We start from the raw sequence: 22271 nt of genomic DNA, 5'->3' as shown, positions 1-22271 counted from the left end.
ACTAACAAATGTGATATCTATGCTACAAATGTCACAGAAAGAAAAGCTCTTTGAATCATTCTTTTCCAAAACTTCGTCTTGTTGAGAGATACGTTTTTACTGATAACACGGCAGAATCTGATAGGAATACTGCATACTGCAAACTGGATTCGTTACATTTCTTCAAAGTATTATTATCAAAATGGGTAGCGATCATTCAGGAAGCAAGACATGCTTCAATATTATGAATACTATTCTTCTGATTATTGCTTGTTTTGTTGGTGGAGCATGTTGGTATATTCAAAAGGGAAGTAACGTTCCGCCTATTCTTGAGACTTTGAGTGGTTACTATAATGTCTTTATCGTTGTAGCCTTCTGTCTCGGAATTGTGGCTATTGTTGGATATTTTGTATCTTGTGGAGGTTGTCTTCTTTTCCTCTATGTAGTTGCTATGGATATTGTTACCGTAGTATGTGTTATTGTTACCATTGTTGCATTTATCCTCTTTGGTCTTTCTAAGAAGGTATCTATTTAATTGACCTAATGAAATTGTAGAGTCCCTCGACCAATCAAAAGCTCTTCGAACTTATTGATGAAGGCATGATTAAGTATGTCAACGCGGAGGAAAATCAGGATACCTGGAAAAAGTATCAGGATACACTTGGCTGCTGTGGTTTCAAGGATAATGCCAAAACAGGAGCTAATTGTGTAAATGAGGCTCCTATTGATTGCCGTACCCAGTTATATGCTGTACTAGGAGATTACATTATGTTCACGGCCATCGCTCTTGCAGTTTTGACTGTTGTTGCTTTGATCCTTGCTTGTTCTGCAACTTATACATTTAAGGACAGTTGTCGTAAGTTTTCTGTTTGTTGTACACAAATTGTAAACTAATCTTTGTCCGTTAAGTATCTATATGCAACCATATTTAGCAAGAGTCTATTTCTTATTCACTAGTTAATTGATAGGTAAGATATAATGTTCAACGGACCAGCGAGCGAGGATTGTCAGTAAATGCAGGTGAAGTTGTTACAGTACTGCACTCTAGCAATGACTGGATGTTTTGCCGCTTTCGGAATGAAGTATACGTTAGATTAGTTACTTATTTGCAGGAAGGATATATCCCTGCCCGTTTGCTTACCAGAATTGATGAAGATAATTGTATGTATAGAAATCCAATTTGAAGTATAGTGGAAGCATCAACAGCAGAAAGGGATAATGCATATGTGAATCCATATGTATGTATTGTGAGAATATATTACTCGAAGAATTCGGATGTTCACCAAGATTTGATGGCACGGATTAGGAATCCTCAGCTCAAACATACATCTTCACAGCCTCAACAGCAAAGAAGAGTGGACACTGTATTATTTCTCTGTTAGTAAGATTCTAGGGTGGTGCAGGATCGGAATTGTTTTCTGTGCTAAAGCAGATGCGTCAGCGTACCGATGATTATGTTATTACAGACAATACTGTCCCGCAACGTGAAGTCAAGTCTCCTGAAAAGGAAACTCCTATAAAGCAGTTTCCCAATCCCGTATCCTATACTCCTTCTCCCAAGCCATTTACTTCTACTCCTGTTAGTATGGATTATGGAGAGAAATTTGCGCGACCATCTCGACCTGGGGTGGGAGTTCATCATTTACAGCCACCCAAAACTACTCAGACACCTTCCAAGCCTCTTCCTGGTCCCCCATCGAAAGCATTTCCCTTATCAAATCCTTCTAACAATAGAGGGTCATCTCGGTTGTCCATGATGACACCTATGCCAGAGTATGAACCAACTGTATCGGATCGAAAGTCACTGGAACCTATATTATTGACACGAAGAGGATCTGCAGATTCGTTTGAACAAGATAGTCCTACGAATACTCCAAGACAGTCGGGTATTTCTGAATCTACAGAGCAGCAGCCATCCTATACTAAGCCAACTGTTCAGCAGCAAGTCGCATTGTCGAATGGTTGGGAGCAAGTTCAAAAGTCGAAACAGCAAACAGTTCAGCAACAAGCTCAACCATTTTCACAACCACAGCACATGCAGCAACCAGTTCAACAACCAGTTCAACAACAAGTTCAACAACCAGTTCAACAACCAGTTCAACAACCATTTTCACAACAACAGATGCGGCAACCTATTCAACAAACATCACAGCTACAACCGGAAGTAACCATAGCTGTGGTATTATATGACTTCAAATATCCATCAGAGAAGTGTATAACATCAAAGAAGGGAGAACAATTGCTAATCTATCTGTCAAAGTCACCAGAGGATTGGTATTTTGCTAGGAACTCCATTGGAGAATATGGAATCATTCCACGCACTTACTGTAAACTAATCCCTTGATTGTATTTGCAACAAACACTCATATTCAAATCTCACTTTGTTCTCTATAAATCCTAGCCCCTCAATGGCCACACGAACAATATCTCCCTCCTTCAGATACACATATGGCTTTCGTACAAAACCAACACCTTCAGGCGTACCAGTAAAAATAATTGTTCCTTTCTTCAAAGTTGTTCCTTCTGATAAAAAGGAAACAATATCAGCGACGTTCCAAATCATATCAGAGGTATTGGAATTCTGCATGATCTTATCATTCAACCTTGTTGATAATTGTAACTTGTCAACAACCGAGTCTATTTCTTATTAAAAAAGAAAAAACCTACTGAGTTGTGACTGTAACACGATCTGAGGACCAATTGGACTAAACGTATCAAAGGATTTGGCTCGTGTCCACTGACCACTGCTCTTTTTGTTACCCTATGTAAAATTTATGAACAAAGAAATACTTGCCAACGACGAGCAGATACATCATTCCCAATACAATAGCCATGGACATAGTCCAAAGCATCCTCTTTCGATACATCCTTGCAGTCCTTCCCTATCACAATTACTAGTTCCCCTTCGTAATCAACTTCTGGCTTCTGTGAAGCACATTTCGGAACAACAATATCGTCAAAGGGCCCTGTAATTGACGAAGTAGCCTTCATAAACACAGCAGGGAAGGCTGGAATTGGCAATTTCGCTTCCTATAAATCAATACTCATATCAGATACTACTGCTGCATGCTTTTTGTAGTTCAAACCAATGGCATACACAGCTACTGGATCAATTGGAGGCAAAATCTGTAAAGCAACATCCATTCGATCAGAAAGCTTGCAATCTCCAAAGATGTCACCTTCAATCACGCGTACTTCTGTCTAAATACTCAAGAAAACAGGAAGTCACTACTTTCGGACAAGCACCTTGCTCTGGTTGACCGTATCGAATTTTTCCATCAGGACCCTTAAATCGAACATAAGATGTCACTGGATCACCGGGAACACTCTATCGTAATAGAAATATTGAATACATACAAGGAACCTCAAAAGAGAAGACGAGCGAAGAAGTTTTGATGTGTGACGAGCTAACATCCTAGAATTAGTAGAGATTGTGACTTAGTCTACACTATGGATATATATACAATTCCTGACTGACAACAAAGACAATAAAAGACAAGAAGACCCTCACTTCTCTAGGACGTTTTGTACAGCCTTCACTGCATTTGGACTATTTAGATGATCGTAGAACTCCTTTTCAAAAGATGACTTTTTGACGATGTCCTTAATAACAAATGTCTTCTTTTTACTCAGCCTTCTTCCAGCAGCCTCAATTAATACTTTGTCACCAATTACAGCCGCATTATTCTCATCATGAACGATCATACGAGTTCTCTGAGGAAGATTCTTCTTAATATGGGAGTTCCATTTCCTACAATATCAAATACATACTCTTGGTCTCACATCTTCTCTACAACCACAACACACGATTTCTGCATTTTTGCAGAAACGACAGTAGCTAGATACCTAGTAGCCTTTGGAACGACCGACATTGTCCACAATTCCCTATAGGGCTTTGCTATTGTATATATAATCCCGCGGGGAATGGTGAGAATAGCAGATTGTATGTTTCTGGAGTTCTTACCATTCAAACTTCCTGAGTGGATATTCTTACAAGATCCAGTGATAAATCAATTCGTCATGATTGATCATCAATAGGAGGTCTGCTTTTTTAGTGTGATTTTTTTCTCTAAACTCATTAATAAGAATGATACTACAGTAGTATTTCAGAAATGGAACTGAGACCTGCACAGAAGTTGTTGAAATTGGAATATCATAGGTTGGACCAGCAAAAAGGTAGATGAGTCAGAATTGGATGATGATTTCATTGTTTACATGAAATATAATGAGGCATTCAAGAGAAAGTCCCGTGATTTCATTATAATCGTATTTCAGAGGATCTGTTGTGGTTTTGAACATTCACTATGAGTGATGAACATCCGTAATCCTTTGATAATGTACTTATTCGTAGGTTAGAGATGGATGCTAGGAAGGGTCTCGTTATGATTGGAATTATGAATTCTAGGTAACTGGCTAAATTGGGAAGCCTCACTATGCCAATTAATCGGGTCTTTTGTTCGCTGTTATGTAATGGTTCCTGATTCTTCCAACATAGACTGCCGATGGCTCTATTTACTGCGGTATTGTGAGTTCGGTAGATACTTCTCTAACTGCTGTATATCTTAACTATGCATACATTGAAGTATTCCTATCATGAGTAATCAATCTGTAGTCAAGTAAGCAGTACATTTCCCAGTGGCCAGAAAAGAAGACAGTTGAAATTCTTCTCAAAACGTTGGTGATGTTGGTTACAGATCGAGGAGTACCGGCCCCTGAGCATTATCCATTGATTGAAGACCAGCCTGATCAACAAGTGAATGAGATAGAACCAGAACCAGAGCTTTCGGAGGTAGGAGTGTTGATATGGGCTAATCGTAGCAAGTAGATAAGAATTGTGGTTTTGTCGTGGAGATTTCGAGTAATGGAGCTATTCAAAATACAGATGATAGCACACCAAGTCTTCAGCTGAGACCTGGGAAAAAGAGTGCATCTGATCCACGTGTCGCTTTAGTTCCATGCTCTGCCAACAATCCGACGAAAGAATCCCAGTCGTCACGTCTTTGGAAGCCGAGAAGTTTGCATCCTGTCGTTCAGAAATTGAATGACGAGTCTCAGTCAAAGCGTAGTGAAAGAACTCTATCGAGATCAAGTTCACCAAATCGCTCGGCTGCGTCAACCCAACAAACAGTGCGGGGTGCCGTAAAGAAGTCTGAGAAAGCTCCTGTAAAGAATGCTCCGAAGGAATCAGCGAAGGAGCCTGTCAAGAAGCCTACTAAATGGCCTATAAAACAAGCAGTAACTCAACAAGTTCAAGAAGAGCCGCAGCCAGGGCCTCAAGCTGTGATGCAACCTATGTTGTATTCATCAGTGCCATATCATTCTGTGCCCAAGGCACCACCCTTGTATCAACCTACACAACAACCCTTCTTGACTCAATTTCTTACTCAACCACCTTCTCAGCCTATGTTAGCACAACTACAGCAACCTATTCAACAGACCGTCCAAATCATACCAGTACAACAGCAAGGATCACCAATGACAATTCTACACCCGATGGCTGCTCCTCAACCTGTACAACCACCAGTAGTTTCGCCACCTCCACAACCAGTAGTCATTCCTAGATCACACCCAATGACCGCTCTTCACCCAAAGACCCCTCAATCTACACAACAAGTACCAGCTCCCAGACCGGCTCCTCCACCAGCTCAGATGATACCGCAATCTTTTCAGCCAGCGTTATCCCATCCTTCTAATCAAGTCGTCATTCCACAACCTAGTCCACAACAAACTCAGTTTCTTCAACAGCCGATGGATTGTCCTCAGTACTTCTTGATGCAATCCGGTTCTCTACCAACTGTAACTCAAACTCCTCAAAGAGTCCAGAAGCCTTTACAAACTATCCCGAATGGTGGTGAACAAGCGTTTACTACAAGCGTTGGGTATCCGACAGCTAGTACTGTATATGGTAATCAACCACTGTATATTATCGCTGGTCCATGATCCTCTGATCCTCAGACTACTGTCAGTCTACTCATGTAGTAGTACATTTGTTTGAACAAACAATTCACTTCTTTTCATTCAGACTTGTGAATAACCGGAAGATGTGTCATAAAACGAACTGTCCGAAGTGTAATAAGCCAACTTGGTCAGGCTGTGGTCATCATGTTGATAGCGCTCTTCAAGGAGTAATTCATTAGTTTGTTTTGGAATATAGGTACCAGAAGAAGAGAGGTGCCACTGTAAACCTTGGACTCAAGAACTTGTAAATCAGAACCCTGAAACGATCCAAGGTGGATGTTGTTTTTATTTGATTGTTTCTTCTTCATTTCACGTTCATTCATTATCTGTTTGACATGCAGGACAAACACGACGTGAAGTGCTCCTTTTGTGACACAATCATCAGAACAACATACTCTGCCGTTATTTGTTCCAAATGTGAAAAGGTAATCCCACGAAATCGAAGTCACGAAACAGACAATGCACTCAACATACTGTCCAGGATGTGGACTACTCGTTAAGTCTGGATCTTCAACCAAAGAGCATTCAAGGCTCTGGCACAAGAGCTGCTATTCCCTTTTTGCTGTTGGTGGTGAGCTTCTCGCCTTGATACCTTATGAATTAGAAACAGATGAAGATATTCAAGACCTTGATGCAAGGGTGAAAGAAACTACAAAGAAAACACGCAGAATATTAACTGGAAATGGAACATTCTTGTTTTATGATGATGCTATCAAGGATATTCCTGGATCTGTAGGGAGGAAAGATAGTCTCCCATTATCAAAACTAAAATCATCTGCATCAAGCGACAGTATTCAGACAGATCCTATTCCATCATCAGTGGATATCCATACTCCTATTGAATTATAGTTCGTGGAAGGAGATGACCTGGGTGAACTATCCCCACATTCTCATGACGATGACAGTGGATCTGCCCTCCCAAATTTCTTCTCGACAAACTTACGTGCAAGGATTTGGTGCTGTTGATGATTGTAGCAAATTATATTCCGACTGCAAACTCTCGGATACATAAAGGATAACGAGATTGATGGTCAAGTGTTTCAGAACTCCATCAGTGGAATGGAGATTGTCAATTTCTTAATCTCGCGTAAGCAATGCAAAAGTCGCGAGGAAGCAAAAGTTATTGGACAGAATCTCGTGGATACCCATATCCTAGTTCCTGTTATGAAGAACGAAGAAGATGAGGGTACAGAGGAAATCAAACCATTTGAAGGAAATAGTGAGTTGTATTATGTGAATGAATCCATTCTTGAAGTGAATGAGTCAGGAAAGTCAGTGTCAGATCCATCTCTACCTATAAAGGAACATAATCAGATTGTCCGTATGTCTGGATATCTAACAACCACAAGTAACTCTAGGAGTCGCGTATCATGTAGATAAGGATGGAAAGTCACAGAGACCATGGTGTGAATTAGCTGCAGGTATTCTACGACTATCTGAAACACCTGTAGTTGTTTTAGCTCCTATGAAATATAGGATATGCGTTGTTATGAAGCTCTGGATACCAACGAGTTCCAAGTGAATCCTGTCGATAATGGAATGGAAAAACAAACATGCTTTAAACTTTCGGGTCATGTCCGTGAGATTCAATTCCAGGCCGAAACAGCAGAAGAATGTGAGGAATGGATGAGTGTATTGCGAAATAAGGATTGAAATAGTTGTTATTTGTGTTTGTTTGAAGATTGAGTGACTAGTGATTCGGTTCTGTTGATAATCACCATCTTCAATTATTACTTTGTTTTCCAGTGTCCGCATGAGTGAAGAATATTCGAGTGTAGAAAGAAGTAGATTTAAGTAGGTCTTTATTGCTAACACTATCAGTAGAAAGTGTATACTATGGTCACCAATTCATCCTCTTACTTGGTTTTTACCTTTTTTCGGTCACATCGCTATTGCTGATTCACAGGGAAATGTCTACGACTTCCAGGGAACATTCAATGTTGGTAAGAATCATATGTTATTTGGATATCCTACAAAGTACGTTCAGCTTGTTCCTCCAGGAGAGAACGATGCCCAGTGGGATGAGGCTGTCTTTAAGGCGATTCGTCAATACAAGCAAGAATACTACAGTATATGGTGAGATTTCGGTTTTGGTTATCATGATAGGACGAATAATTGTCATTCGTTTGTCGCCTGCGCTCTGAATAACATGTCGGTTCCTGGTTATTCAAATGTGCATTTTGATGTGAACAAGCTGGTGGGAATCGTGTTAACTAAATCCCATCATTTGTCGTTCAAGGGTTTCCTCCTTTCTTGGGTCCCATTTGCTCTTCTAGTCATAGGAATTTGCTTGTTATTCATGTTCCTCTTCTGTGTTTGATAAAACAAGGATATAAGATATCTATCAAAAGATCGTCTTCACTTAATTCATCCTCACTTTCGCTTAAAGCACCTAACACCTCTTCATCATCCTTGCTATTGTCATCTTCTATCCTCGAATCCTTTTCAGTTAGACTAGGAACTTCTGAAGTATTGGGGACAGGTTGGATTTCCATAGGATCCAATTTGTCTGAATTACTGGGAATAGGAGTAGGAGTAGGAGTATCAGAAGCTACAGGGACATCAGGAACATTCATCTTCTCCTTTAGATGGACAGCAAGAATTAGACTCACCAACTTCGGGTTTCTCCGCTCCTCTGTTTTATATTTGTTTTTCAGCTATCAATGAGCAAGTCCCACAAATAACACATCTCTCCGCGTTCGATTAGTTATAACTTTATTCATCATAAAGAAATCGGTTCCAAAACGACGTAGACACTACAAATCACTAGTAAACTGTTTTCAAACATCATAAAACTGTCTCGTTTCTTCAACAGACCATACAACAACCTTATGCTTTCGCCGTTTTGCTGTTTGCTCCACAAGTCCACTGAGGAGAGTCTCGTCATCGCTATCATCCATGTCAAAACGATCTACTTGACGGTTCTATATAGTACAAATCCACAATGACTACAAGAGTCGATCGATCCAAGACAATCTGACCATTGATAAATGAAACCTCTAAACCTTTCTTTTTTCGTTTTGCCTCCGGCATATCATCAACACTTCCAATGACTTCACCATGAGCTGATTGACTCTGATCAGCTTCAGGCTCAACGTCCCCACCACTTGCTTCAATCAACTTCCTGTCCTAGAGCATCAAATACCATACTTAAATGTACTCTCCTCAATTGCTCGGCTCTCGTTGGTCTTCCTTCATTTGAGAACTTTATATATTCACCTAGTGATTTTGTGCGATCTTGAGACGTTTGCTGAGGTATATCCTTGTATATCTTTCCTATCGCTTATTCTTGTAATGATCTGATACCCATCACCTCACTGATACTAAATCTCCGATGACGATCCATTGGAATGTCGGAATCATTGTACTACCTGTTATTCCATTTCAATGCTATTACAGGATAATTCATAATCGGTTGCGATTAATATTGAATCAAACTACTCCCCAAAAGAAAAAAATAAATTTGCATTCCCAACAAACAATCAAATCAATCCCTATCTAAATGACATTTAATCACGAGCACGTTCCAATGACCAGTCCGAGAGAGTAGAAGCATGAGCATATGATCCATCACTCTTTCTCAAAGCCTTGTTCTTGAACGTATTCTTCTTTGTTCCAATGGAAGAATACCTATAATGGAATCCGGTTCATACTACTACCCTTGCTTATACAAATCACAATATGGAATAGAAAATGCAAACAGAAAAGCCCAAACATCTCCATATGACCAATACAGTATCGGGAGGATTCTCATGAACGCCGGATAATCAGGAGTGCTGGGAGTATGGAGCTGAAGACCTGATCCCTGAGGATCTGTTCGACGAACTCCCAAAAGAATGGCTTTAGTTTGAAAATGATCGATGATTGTCTTCAATCCTTCCTTAAATGATTTGTTACTGCGAACTAGCTGAATCCCAATATCCTTAACGGTTTTGTTCAAGTGAACATCGATTTCTTCAAAATCGTCGGCACCGTGGAAGGCAATACACAAACAATTGTCTACACTTTCCTGATAGTCACCAAGTCTTCCAAGTCGTTCCAAATACAGATAGAGAGCCAAGCGCCAGAGGTGAAGGCAAACATCCGAGTCTTTTCCCCCATTATATGAGATGGATGTAAAATCAATGCCATAATCATCAAAGGCCTTGCAGATCGTATTAATGGCATCAGTTACTTTAGAATACAATTCTGGTTGCTTCTCTTGCAACTCCTTGTAAACATTAACAAGATCGAAAACAGATGGTTGCATCTTAACAAAAGGATGAAGTTCGATTCTCCCATTCCACAGAAAACTGTATCCAAACGTTCAACAAACAAAAATTCACACTAAATTCACGCGCTTTTCACCATCTCCTTTCCCTTTGTAGATGCACGACCCATGATTGCCAGTGGCTGTTCTTTATTCTGGTCTTGGACATCCACGAATACCTCTTCTCCACTATGGAGATCTCCACCAATAATCATTTTCGATAGAGGAGATAACAAGTACTGTTGAATAGCTCTCTTCACAGGACGAGCACCAAACTGAGGATGATATCCAGTAACAGACAACCAGGTCTTCGCCTTATCCGAAACATTCAACTCCATATTCTGATACTCCAACAATTGATCCACATACTTCAGCTGGAGATTCACAATATTCTTCATATCCTCCTGATTCAGCTTACGGAAGACAACTAATTCGTCTACACGATTCACAAACTCAGGTGGGAAGTAATCATGGACGGTTTTGATAATCTGAGAGCGGACACCAGCTTCATTTCCTGTGACCTCGCCTGAATAGAGTTCACTACCCAGATTGGAAGTCATGATAATGATCGTATTACGGAAGTCGATTGTTCGACCCTGAGAATCAGTAAGACGACCCTCATCAAGGACTTGAAGAAGTAAATTACAGACTTCTGGATGAGCCTTCTCAAATTCATCAAACAGAACCACTTGATAAGGATGACGGCGAACTGCTTCAGTTAGCGTGCCACCTTCTTCATATCCCACATAACCAGGAGGAGCACCGATCAAACGGGATACTGAAAACTTCTCCATATACTCAGACATGTCGATACGAGTAAAACAGGATTCGTCCTTGAAGAGGAACTTACAGAGAGTCTTACACAACTCTGTCTTGCCCACACCTGTAGGTCCCAGGAAGAGGAACGAACCGAGAGGACGGTCATGGGTGCGCAAGCCAGCACGAGAAATTCGAATACACTCACTCACCTTCTTGACAGCCTCTGTCTGGCCAATCACACGTTGAGACAAAACGTCTTCCATACGTAACAGACGGTGCTTCTCATCCTCCATCAATGTAGATAAAGGAATACCTGTCCGACGAGACACCACATCAGCAATATTGTTAGCAGTAACACGCTCTGCTAGCATTCGCTCCTTCACCACCTTCGTGTCCTCCTCTAATTCCTTCTCCAACTTCGGAATTGTTCCATACTTCAATTCACTGGCTCGTTGCCAGTTGCCAGCCATCTGTGCTCGTTCTAACTGAAGACGAGACTCCTCCAGTTCACGCTTCAGTTTCTTCGACTTCTCCAGTGACTCCTTCTCCTCCTTCCACTTCTTCATCAGCTCATCATGCTTCTTCTCCATCATCTTTACATCTTCTTCCAATGCCTTCAAACGATCAAGACTATCTCCATCCTCCTCACGCTTCAGAGCTTCAATCTCGATCTTCTTTGTCATCAGTTGGCGATCTAGTTGATCCACAGCTTCAGGTTTGCTCTCCTGCTGCAAACGTAAATGACTTGCTGCTTCATCCACCAGATCCACAGCCTTATCTGGCATCTTACGATCTGTGATATACCGATCTGCCAAGGTAGCAGCAGCTACCAAAGCCGAATCAGCAATTCGAACTCCATGATGAACCTCATATCGCTCCTTTAATCCACGTAGAATGCTCACAGTGTCTTGGAGTGTAGGTTCTTCGATGATGACTGGCTGGAATCGACGAGCCAAAGCACCATCTTTCTCAATGCTGTTACGGTACTCGTCCAATGTTGTAGCACCCACACATGACAAATCTCCACGAGCCAAAGCGGGCTTCAAAATATTCGAACCATCCATCGTTCCGGACATTCCACCTGCACCCACCAATGTGTGCAGCTCATCAATAAACAGAATGATCTGACCATTGCTCTCCTTCACATCCTTCAGAACACCCTTCAGACGCTCCTCGAAGGATCCTCGGAAACTAGCTCCGGCAACCATAGCAGCAAGATCCAAAGATACGACTCGTTTGTTTCTCATACTTTCAGGAACTTCACCTGCCACAATACGCTGAGCAATTCCCTCAACAATAGCTGTCTTACCAACACCAGGCTCTCCGATCAGTGCCGGATTATTCTTTGTACGACGACACAATACTTCTAGAGTTCTTCTAATCTCTTCTTCTCGACCAATTACCGGATCCAGTTTTCCTTGCTTCGCCAGTTCCGTTAGATCAATCCCATACTTGGCCAGATTCTGTCCCTTTGGAACATTATCCGGATTTGTCCATGAGTATTGAGGAATCTGAGGAGGATCTTCTCTGAACAATGGTTTCGATACATGAAAACTTCGAATCGATGTTAACGACCTCGAACAACTACAAAATGAACGAATTCAAACTAAATCCTACGCAACCAAAGTCCTTGTGGTCACAAACGACTTCAAAGAATGAGCTAACATAATAACTAAAATATGACAAGAAAAAAAGAAGAAACTTCGAGAATCATCCAAGAATTCGATGGATTTCCATACCCACAATTGCGACCCTTCCCCTATCAAATGACGAGAATCTTCGATAACAATAGATGAAGATAAAAAATGCTTTCCACTGCACTTATCGTCTGCCAGGACATTCTCTCCGTTGTCTGTTCTGGTAGCATACAAACTACGGAGGAGTACGAATTGGATCAAGTCATCGTACTTGTTTCATTGTTTCATGTAATTTCATAGACATCAGGAATCCAGAATTTGTGTCAGGTTGGATTGAAAAACTTCATTCTTGCCATCATCTCCCCTCGAACCGAAGTTGAGAAAAGTCTCTCGCGTTGTATTCAAAGCTGCATTCCAAATGCTAGCATTTCGTTCATTCGAATTAGTGATTGGAGTGTACCACTTAATGGCTTGTCTTGAATGTAGATGGGTACTGGAGATATTCTAATTGAAAACAAAAGGATGTTGCAAGACAACGAACCTGTTTTAATAGTTTCATGGAGGAGTATTCCAGATGCTGATACTTTGATGACCTTTCTTAATAATCCAGTCCAACTGGCATCCATTTTAGCTAGTGGTACTAATAAAAGTCCATCCGAAACCAGTGTTGCTGTTGATTCTACTACGCATTGTCTTCTTGAAACCGATACATCTTTTATTCCATCATCAATCGAATATAAATCATTGAAAGGACTGTACTGCATCACTCCTACCCTATTGAATGCACTTCCATCAACATATCCTGTTACACGACCCACAAGTCTGATTCAAGTTCTTCATCGTGCAAATCAGATCTGTCCCAATAAGATTCAAGTGTTTTCTGAAAACGAACCGATGGAGTTCCGAAATGTTTGTCTTCATTTGTTGAAACATCCACCTCTCGAGAGTAATCGTATTACTCTCTTTGTTGAAAATGGTATGGACAACAGAGTTGTCACTTACCATGATCCACAATCTGCCTTCGAATACCGCTGTCAGGTGCATTCAGTGCTTCGATACAGCTATGGAGTGTGAGTTATCGATAGAACAGTAAATCGTAGGTGTGACAATCACGGCAACATTCATTATCAAGAACTCCGTTCTATACCTCGGGAAATCCGTATTCCGTCAGGAACAGAGGACTTATGGATTCAGGATCAGATTGATAATACCTTGGAGAGACGAATGGTCCTTCGACAGGGAGTTCGTGTGATCATATCTCTGGAAAAGTGGAGATGGAATCATTCTTATCACATTGAACGTGCAGTAGTTCCTCAAGTTGTATATATGTGTTCTGATAGTATCATCGTGGATATGCCAACAAATCAGTGGAGTGATGTGATACTTGCATTAAAGAATGAAAACACTAGCGAAATAGAAGCGATTACTATTTATGCAAATGAGTTGAGCCGTATTCTCATAGAACCATCAATCGAACACAATGATGGACAGATCATGAAACAATTGAAGAATGGTACAATTATCGAATTCCATGGACTTATAATTACTCCAATTACTTCCAGTATGGATAATCAGATGATTCATGGATATGGTTCAATCTATCATCCTAGAATGAGTCCTATTTCGATAGGTCATCGTGGTTGTGGAATGAACACTGTATTTTAGTTTCGGTATTTATTAGTCGTAGATTCCAAATCAGAGTGAAATTGAAAACTCTCTTCATAGTTTTACTGAAGCAGATCGACGTGGACTGTCCACAGTTGAGTTTGATCTTCAGTTGTCGCGTGATGAGCATGTGATGGTGTTTCATGATTATGTACTCTGTTAGCTTATTATTGTACTTCCATTGTAGGTCTGAAGAATCAACAACTGGTTCCCATTGCTGATACTCCCTCAAATATATTACAGTTGGCTTTGGTTTATAATTTCATTTCTAGACACTTTCCACTACCTTCTCCTATTAACTATCATGGAGAGATACAATATATGCCTTTCTTCAGTGAGATGATTCAGTGTCTTCCTCCTTGCCTTCAGTTTAACATTGAAATCAAGTATCCAATGCCTGTAAGGTTTATCAGTCCTGATAATCCTTAGTCCGAACTTGCTTCAGCCAAACTTCATATAACCAAAGAGAAGTATGTGGATACCATAGTTAGGGATCTTCAATCCATGCATTCGACTCGAGTCATTTATCTAAGTTCATTCGATTTGGATGTCTGTCTTATGCTTCTTCATAAGCAAGCAATGTATCCCGTTTTCCTTCTTCTTGGTGAGTGAGAAAGTACACTCTTAGTTCTAGATGACGTTTCGAATTGCCACGAAGTATCCAAACAAGAATGGTTGGAAGGATCTTGGAAACAGTATGTCAAGTCAGCATTAGAAAGAGGACAATTCCGAGGAGTTGTTGCTGCCGCTGAGTTGATCAACGAAGAGTCTGTGAAATGGGTCTGAAACGCTCTTAATCAATGAGTTATAGTTGAAACAAAAAAATTTGGTCGTTTATACATGGGGCAAGGAAAACAATGAAGAGAAAGAAAGAACCTATCAAGCGGAAATTGGAGTGGATGGGATCATTGCAGACAAATTTGATAAACTGTAAGAACAATAAACTACATTTGTTTGTTAGTCATGGAATGTTCCTCCTATATGTTGAACCGAATGCACCAATTAATCAAAGAACTCCTAGCAGATCCCAATTTGCGTTTGTATAAAGTGGATTCTTGAGAAATAGGAGACTTCTATTCTCCTTTGGACTACAAAGGATTAGGACTGAAACAGTATCTTACAATTGTAAAATATCCCATGGATTTGGGGACCGTTGACGTACATCTTTCATGCTCACTTGATCTCTAGTCACGAATACAAAGAGGGATGTACTCAAATATTTATGAGGTCCTTTTTGATATTGAAGCTATCTGGAATGCTTGTATAACATACAATGGAGTATTTATTGGTCCTGAGTTGTTAAATCGTAGAGTACTCATTTTCTATCTGTGATTGCCAGTACCTACAAACTTAAGTGTAGAAATGAAGTTAACACCTTCATTAATGACTGTGGGTATTTATGTATTTGTTTATGAATAGATTACAAAGAGAATCCGTTCAGTTGTATTGATCCACTAACATATAGAGAAGAACTCAGTATAATGCAAAATCAACTTAGAGGAGCTGTAACATCGCTTTCCTCTGAAGATTTGTCCATCTTCATCTATGCACTTCAACAAGAGTATCCAGAATGCTTTCAAATGGTAATTGGTAGCTTGAAGTATTAATGTCAGGATAATGATGGTGTAAAAATATCTTTTGAAGGGCTCGATGCATATATAGTTCACGAACTTTATCGTTTTTGCTGTCCAGAGTTAGTGTAGTAGTTTATTACCGTTATTCCCCTGTTTGTTCATTCTCAGACAATTCTCTATTTAGTTCAATCTCTTTGGTTTTCAATTGTGTATGAATGATAAAAAAGAATTAGAATATAGAAACAGCATGGGTTGCATTCCGTCGAAACAGAGTACAAACTATTTATTGTTGCATAACTTTCTATAGAAGAAGATACAGATGTCACTACTGGACTTCTACCAACGGAAAACGAGAATGACAGGAATCCTCATCCAGTCCAACGATACGATGTTTCATCAAGGTATTGGAATAACTGCTATCAATTTCTTGTAGCGAAGATAGTACTCATCAACTGACGGCGGATCGGAGGAATGGAAGTCAGTTTTTAAATAATCTCGTTGAAAAGAACATCCAGTAAAGATGATTGGACTATAATTAGGAATAGAGACTTGATTGATGTCCCTTCACTAGCCTACACCTTGTATGGTACAAACAGTCCATACAATTACTGTGAGGATTACAAGTATGTTTTTGAAAAAGAGATGACATTGAGTTCGGTGATTACTTCTGTCCGAATTGTTGATGGAATTTTGAATGTCAGTATCCCTCCAGTGGTTGACGTTGGAAAGGATATAGAATCGCTTCTTCAAGAGCCTTCGGCTGTGAATTATTCAATGATCGATCTGTGTGAAAAGACTCTAACCAATAAGGTGGATTCGATGAAGATTGTAAAGTGTTCTCTTGTTGTTGATTTCTGACATCTTTCGTGTATTCTATTGTATCTTGTTTTCCAATAAACACATCTTAATTTTCAATATGGGGACTGCAGCTCCGAATGAACGTACTGAGATTATCTGCATCTACCTTTAATCTAACCTCAACAATACATACCCTTATCCTGCACATGGTAGACGTTCTTGAAATTATCACCATGTGAAATGATGTCTACCACATTGGCAACATCTACAAGTAAGAATCAGATCAAACATATACTCTCAAGTCTCACCATACCAAAGTTGACAAGATTGTTTCCTTCAAAAATCAACTTAGATAAAGCAGGCAGTGAAGTTAATGCCACTGTGTTCTTAAAGTGTGATGCATTCGGTTCTCCTTCTCGACGATCTTTTCTCAAATCACCATAAAAGGCCAAGTTATGGAATGTGATCTTACGGAGACGAGCCATATCTATTCATAACTCAATTACTCTAGAACTACTCTCAAGTGACAGAATATGACAATTCATGAAAGTTGTTACTCCAAATTCAATGCTCTCAAGAGTATGAAGATCTACAGTAAACATCCCTTATATGACCTACTCATCACACGGAAATCAGAGTTGTAGAAACAGAACGAATTTGAATTAGGGTCACCGATCTGTAATGTCTTCAATACATGCAAATTGATAAGCTGAATCGAGCAATAGTCGGAGAAGGAGAAAGCTCCAATCGTGATCTCAGAGAGTCGATTACAATCAGCAATTACCAAACTACAATTCTTGCGTTCACCTTTGTTGTTTTTGCTCATAGTAAAGCTATTCTTTCCCACAATGAATTTCTCCAACTTAACCATGCCTCGGAGCTCAAATCCAATCAGATTCATAAAACACTCATCACCAATCACAAGGGTCTTAACTTCTTCAAGGACTTGGAGATTCAATGATGTGATGTTGCTCTCATTGCAACAATGATCTGCCACTGTGAAGTCAACCACCGTTGAGGAGATGTATTCCAGATCTGAAGCTTGCTGAATAACGATCGATAGACTGTTATTCAACGGATTGTCTTCTGTCTCCTGTGGATACGATGTCCCTGAATAGAAAGATTCTGTCCTCTTCGGCTGAGTGACTGAATTAGATTCAGTGTGCGCATTAGGAATACTGTAGTCCGTTACCACCTGAACAGCCGAATGCTGAGATTTCGCTTCCACTGAGTTACGGTCATACATAGATTGTACTTTAGGTACAGCAGGGACTACAGGCATTCCTACTGGCTGTCCTTTAGGTACAGCAGGAACTACAGGCATTCCTACTGGCTGTCCTTTAGGTACAGCAGGAACTGTAGGCATTCCTACCGGTTGCGTAGGAATAGAATCCTCGTAGACAAGTGTATGGTTAGTAACAGGCTCCTCTGCAGGAACATTATCCGATATCACCGCCTTAGGCATTAAGGGCTCTGGAATCAGTGGTAAATTCATAGATATATGCTCCACATGAATAGACTCCACTGGAAGATTATCCGAATGAGATTCAGTATCAACAGGCACAGAAGGGGTTACCATTAGTGGGGCTGAGGCTTTGCTCTTCGGAGTAGGCTCCATAGTCACCACAGTCTCTTGTCTCTCTCCTGCACGAAGCGATGGAACGATCATGTCATTGGGACCATACCATCCATTCGTGAAACGAATAGAACCCTCCTTTTCAATACCGTTTTCCCAAATACTCTCGCCTGAAGCAAGGCCACTAGCAGGATCAATCACATTTCCAGGTCCATTGCGCTTGTACGTATCCGTAGTCTCATCAAAAATATAGCCACCAACATAGATAGGAGAACGGTCTAACAAATTGGCATTACTCTCTTCACCTTCACTGTATTCAACCATCTTATCCCCTTCAAACTCCTGTAAATAGCGATAAATCTGATCATTCTTGAACACACCATAGTACAAGACTTTACCCGTAGTACCATCATATACATAACCACGTCCCTCACGCAGTTCTTTGTCATTGTTGTATTCACCACGATAGACAGCAATACCAGTGATGGGATCAGAAATCACAAGTTGAAGTCCACGTTTTGTATTCTCAAGAGCACGGAGATCCATGCCTGTAAAGAATTTCCAATCCATAGTGCACTCAGCTTTACCATCACCATACATCGTGACTCCACCGACCTTTCTTCCATCTTCAATTCTCCAAGATAATTGAAGCACGCCACGTTTGAATAACTGAACAATTCCATAAACTTTGCCATCCTTCAGTTCACTCAATACATACTCATCCTGGTGAGGTTCAGCAAAGTACTCTACCTGAAACTCCTTTCCATTGATAACTTGCACTATCTGGTTTACACGCTTGTAATCTTTGAGGAAACAACGGTTCTCGATCTTTTTGGAGTACTCTTCTATTTGTAAACAAGAGCCAAAGAAGGCCTATACGAAAGTTCTCGATCATTGCTGCCTTAATATGATCATTAATAATATGAAAAAGAATGTCCCCATATTAAGCAGAAAGGAATACAATAATTGGGTTCATCTCATAAATAACAACAAATTGGGTTTTAACTGATTCAACAAACACGTCCTACGAACTCTTTACCTTCTCAGAATGCCTAGAAAACTTCAAAAACTGCATGATTTCCTCACGAACAATATTCCACACATCTACCCAATAATGGATCCAAGTTTGAAGGATTGTAGCGAAAAGGGACACTATTAGAACCCATAAAGATGAAAAAGACTTCCAAGCCGAGGATACAAAGGAAGATAGCAACCGAAGAAACCATAAATGTACGTAATAAGGATGCAGACAGGCAAACAAAACATGAACAAAAAAGCGTGGAACGCGACCACTCTATGAATCAGGATTGGATAATACTTGTACGGGATAAAGGGTATTGATTGTATGTTGCGCTTCGTGACGTACATCAACAGTAGGGAAGAGAGGTCCGCCTGATGTGGACAGATTCTGCAGAACAGATTGGAGACGGACAGAAAGATCGAAATTGAGAGTAATATCGTGGAACTGTCGAATTCTACAATGTACAACCAAGAAAGGACATACTTCTTGAGATACAGAATAAGCGATTCCTCAGAACGAATCGTTGACAAGATCAGAATCATATAGAGAAGAACTACAGAAGAGGGACTTTCCATCTTCTTCAAATCTAGAAAACTGCACTTTTCATCAACTTCATGGAGAGTGGGAATTAGAGCATTTCTATCAAATTAACATCCTACTGCTATTTCTACTCATTTTCAAAGTAGACCATGTACTTTCCAACAATAGTAAGAAGATCACTTAGAAACACACGAATCAGGATTCGATGATTCTGAATCAAGTTTTCATCGTTTGAGTTCATTTGAGTAGACTCTAACGAACCTCCTGCAACAATAACAGTTTCTTCCTCTTTTTCTTTCATAGGGAGATCCTTTTCGGACTGTTCCATGATAGTATATAATTCACAGCAATGCAACAAAGAAGACCGAAGAATGTAGTAGAGATTGTGGAATTTGCTTTGATGATTATTGACATCGAACATAAATAGTCTGTTACTTCCCTTAAATACACTATTCAAGCAGAACAAAAGAAGATTATGCATTTCAATAGAATCATCAATAAGAGCAGGATTCTCAAGGGTTCTTGAAAGATAATTGCAGACAAACAAAACAGATAACTGGCAGAAAATTGGGTCAAAGAGAGAATGACTTGACAATGAATTAGCAATTGACAACAAACGATCTCGCACGCTTTGATTCCCTTTCAGAAGTTGACAGGAAATATAATCAGCCACAATCTACGTATAATACACCCCCAAAGAACCACACTTCTGAATACAGGGAATTAGGTGTAAGAGATGGAACATTTAACTTGTTTAAAATCTTCATATCAATGAAAGAACTGCAATTCATAAGAATCTCTTCCATGATGTGCAGTTGTCCATCTTCTGATTCAATAGTCGGAACTGACTAAAAATAAATGAGTATAACAGTTACAACTTCCAATCTACTCAGAATCTCACTGGACATATTTATTTGAAATGTCGTATACAGAGAATTCGGATCTCTTTCTCTACTAAATGAATTCGAAATACCATCTGTACATAGTCTCTTGCGAAGGAGGTACAGTTGATGGAGTCTCAATAGACGAAGTACTCTTTAACAATGCATTTTCAAGATCAACTTCATCCAAAAACGATAAGCTAGTAATCGAATTCGATCTCACAATCGGAACGAAATCAGTTTCTGACTCGCATAGAGAAGAGTATGTTCCACTTCTCTGTCTTCCTGACATACTATTTCAAAGATAACTGAAAAGTACCAATAGTAGTGACAAAAAACAAGTCAAATTGGGGTTAAGAGATTATCTCATTGAATATGGACTGTGTCATCGATCTGACAAATGTCCATGAAGGTAGAGAGGAATCAGATAGTATTAATGTAAGATTTGGTGTGTTTAGTGACAATGAGGTGGCTTCCTCATCAGATGACTTTGAAAATGAAGCAAAGGATATACAAGAGTTGGAAGACTATGAATTAGCTCGTTCTTTACAGGTAGGCTGTAAGAGGGATGTTAGATTCTAGATCGCTGAATATACAAATTGGAATCGTGAAATTGATAATCGAACGGCTGTCAAGAGGAAACAAGAAGATGTCGTTGTTGAAGCTGTCGATATCAAATTGAAGAAACAGAAGTGTGAAGACGAAGGGTCATATTTGTTAAATGTAATCAATCGGGAGTTTTATTAGGAATAGAAACAATTCATCACCAACGTTCTGGCTAGTGAATTGGAACTAATCGACCCCACACCCAATATTTCTGCTTTGTTTGAAGTGTTCAGTGAGAATGAGGACTGATGTGTAGTTGTATAATAAAGAATTCTTTTATGATAGTCTTAAATATATAACTGTAAGATGGAGTAAGCGAATGACACTATGTGCTGGAATATGTCGGTAAGGATGTTTTCTAGGATTCAGAATAGCATGAAAGGTCTCAATATATCTATCAGTCTTTCGGAGCCACTTCTTTCTCTTCGTCAGAGAGCTGATACTGTGAATACTCTCTTGGTAATGATGACCAACATCGATCATAGTGTAGCATGAAATGATTCATGCGTACCTATTTGTAACACACAACTACTTGGATCGAGATGATCATGGAGCAGAATTCAAGAAGCATATGCATCGGATCAATGCAAAGGGTACATAAAGAGAAGAATATTTACAAATAGCCCACTCCCACATTACGATATATCACTCTTTTCATGATGAGGTTGATTCTTGTAGAAAATGGTGGTGGAAATGTGACGGTCCTTGTCAATTCAAGCCCCCTTTTTTTGGGATTGTGAAGCGGTCAATGAATCGTCCTCCTCAAAAGGCGGATTGGTGGTTTGAGAAACATCAGAAGGAATGTGGTGGGACCTATCATTTAATAAAGTCTCCTGATAAGCCAACCGAATCAAAGGTTGTTACAGTCGAGTCCCTCTTTAAGAAGTGTGGAAAGGCTCATAAGTTGACAGATTCATGATCTTTTTGTTGAACAAACAACTCCTCCCCGACGAGGCGAAAACCTCATCCTTAGATGCAATACAAGTTGCGATCCACTTCCTTGGGGAATGGCTGGACCTCTGTTTCCA

At 39.9% G+C, this 22271-nt stretch overlaps 13 protein-coding genes across 13 annotated transcripts; 6 read left to right on the top strand and 7 right to left on the bottom strand.

Moving 5' to 3' along the window:
- Positions 1-181: 181 nt before the first annotated feature.
- JH06_2437 (nephrocystin-1) lies at positions 182-2323 on the top strand (the record flags this gene model as incomplete). Its single annotated transcript, XM_014674259.1, has 6 exons — positions 182-502; positions 535-864; positions 948-1061; positions 1092-1140; positions 1171-1343; positions 1373-2323. The coding sequence occupies 6 exons, from the start codon at positions 182-184 to the stop codon at positions 2321-2323; spliced, it is 1938 nt and encodes a 645-aa protein (XP_014529745.1).
- On the bottom strand, positions 2312-3393 carry JH06_2438 (5-carboxymethyl-2-hydroxymuconate isomerase; the record flags this gene model as incomplete). The annotated part of the gene is made up of 6 exons (XM_014674260.1): positions 2312-2616; positions 2647-2740; positions 2770-3009; positions 3040-3180; positions 3212-3307; positions 3337-3393. 6 exons carry the CDS (start codon positions 3391-3393, stop codon positions 2312-2314), a joined length of 933 nt encoding a protein of 310 aa, XP_014529746.1.
- Positions 3394-3486: 93 nt separating this feature from the next.
- JH06_2439 (30S ribosomal protein S17) lies at positions 3487-3684 on the bottom strand (the record flags this gene model as incomplete). Its single annotated transcript, XM_014674261.1, has 1 exon — positions 3487-3684. One exon carries the CDS (start codon positions 3682-3684, stop codon positions 3487-3489), a length of 198 nt encoding a protein of 65 aa, XP_014529747.1.
- Positions 3685-6799: 3115 nt separating this feature from the next.
- Positions 6800-7590, top strand: JH06_2440 (hypothetical protein; the record flags this gene model as incomplete). The annotated part of the gene is made up of 4 exons (XM_014674262.1): positions 6800-6880; positions 6913-7285; positions 7314-7384; positions 7414-7590. The coding sequence occupies 4 exons, from the start codon at positions 6800-6802 to the stop codon at positions 7588-7590; spliced, it is 702 nt and encodes a 233-aa protein (XP_014529748.1).
- Positions 7591-7690: 100 nt separating this feature from the next.
- On the top strand, positions 7691-8017 carry JH06_2441 (hypothetical protein; the record flags this gene model as incomplete). The annotated part of the gene is made up of 2 exons (XM_014674263.1): positions 7691-7711; positions 7736-8017. 2 exons carry the CDS (start codon positions 7691-7693, stop codon positions 8015-8017), a joined length of 303 nt encoding a protein of 100 aa, XP_014529749.1.
- Positions 8018-8234: 217 nt separating this feature from the next.
- On the bottom strand, positions 8235-9283 carry JH06_2442 (transcription factor TF2B; the record flags this gene model as incomplete). Its single annotated transcript, XM_014674264.1, has 6 exons — positions 8235-8594; positions 8652-8693; positions 8724-8861; positions 8890-9057; positions 9098-9213; positions 9244-9283. The coding sequence occupies 6 exons, from the start codon at positions 9281-9283 to the stop codon at positions 8235-8237; spliced, it is 864 nt and encodes a 287-aa protein (XP_014529750.1).
- A 163-nt stretch (positions 9284-9446) lies between these two features.
- Positions 9447-10186, bottom strand: JH06_2443 (FAD synthetase; the record flags this gene model as incomplete). The annotated part of the gene is made up of 2 exons (XM_014674265.1): positions 9447-9567; positions 9597-10186. 2 exons carry the CDS (start codon positions 10184-10186, stop codon positions 9447-9449), a joined length of 711 nt encoding a protein of 236 aa, XP_014529751.1.
- An 83-nt stretch (positions 10187-10269) lies between these two features.
- Positions 10270-12612, bottom strand: JH06_2444 (ATP-dependent chaperone ClpB; the record flags this gene model as incomplete). The annotated part of the gene is made up of 2 exons (XM_014674266.1): positions 10270-12529; positions 12563-12612. 2 exons carry the CDS (start codon positions 12610-12612, stop codon positions 10270-10272), a joined length of 2310 nt encoding a protein of 769 aa, XP_014529752.1.
- A 973-nt stretch (positions 12613-13585) lies between these two features.
- JH06_2445 (glycerophosphocholine phosphodiesterase GPCPD1-like protein) lies at positions 13586-15181 on the top strand (the record flags this gene model as incomplete). The annotated part of the gene is given in 7 exon segments (XM_014674267.1): positions 13586-13671; positions 13683-14238; positions 14270-14385; positions 14520-14646; positions 14677-14851; positions 14882-15027; positions 15059-15181. The coding sequence occupies 7 exon segments, from the start codon at positions 13586-13588 to the stop codon at positions 15179-15181; spliced, it is 1329 nt and encodes a 442-aa protein (XP_014529753.1).
- A 1544-nt stretch (positions 15182-16725) lies between these two features.
- On the bottom strand, positions 16726-18795 carry JH06_2446 (hypothetical protein; the record flags this gene model as incomplete). Its single annotated transcript, XM_014674268.1, has 5 exons — positions 16726-16781; positions 16813-16884; positions 16915-17106; positions 17137-17208; positions 17238-18795. 5 exons carry the CDS (start codon positions 18793-18795, stop codon positions 16726-16728), a joined length of 1950 nt encoding a protein of 649 aa, XP_014529754.1.
- Positions 18796-19489: 694 nt separating this feature from the next.
- Positions 19490-20084, bottom strand: JH06_2447 (hypothetical protein; the record flags this gene model as incomplete). The annotated part of the gene is made up of 3 exons (XM_014674269.1): positions 19490-19670; positions 19700-19855; positions 19888-20084. The coding sequence occupies 3 exons, from the start codon at positions 20082-20084 to the stop codon at positions 19490-19492; spliced, it is 534 nt and encodes a 177-aa protein (XP_014529755.1).
- A 928-nt stretch (positions 20085-21012) lies between these two features.
- JH06_2448 (zinc finger domain-containing protein) lies at positions 21013-21738 on the top strand (the record flags this gene model as incomplete). Its single annotated transcript, XM_014674270.1, is given in 5 exon segments — positions 21013-21189; positions 21220-21360; positions 21391-21461; positions 21550-21588; positions 21606-21738. The coding sequence occupies 5 exon segments, from the start codon at positions 21013-21015 to the stop codon at positions 21736-21738; spliced, it is 561 nt and encodes a 186-aa protein (XP_014529756.1).
- Positions 21739-21814: 76 nt separating this feature from the next.
- JH06_2449 (SprT-like domain-containing protein) lies at positions 21815-22162 on the top strand (the record flags this gene model as incomplete). The annotated part of the gene is given in 2 exon segments (XM_014674271.1): positions 21815-21836; positions 21852-22162. The coding sequence occupies 2 exon segments, from the start codon at positions 21815-21817 to the stop codon at positions 22160-22162; spliced, it is 333 nt and encodes a 110-aa protein (XP_014529757.1).
- Between the last annotated feature and the right edge of the window lie 109 nt (positions 22163-22271).

This window comes from Blastocystis sp. subtype 4 (assembly GCF_000743755.1).
Source record: "Blastocystis sp. subtype 4 strain WR1 chromosome Unknown seqid_0013, whole genome shotgun sequence".
Lineage (NCBI taxonomy): Eukaryota > Bigyra > Opalinata > Blastocystidae > Blastocystis > Blastocystis sp. subtype 4.
Note: the sequence above shows the minus strand (reverse complement) of the source record. Positions and strands in the feature narration are given on the sequence as shown.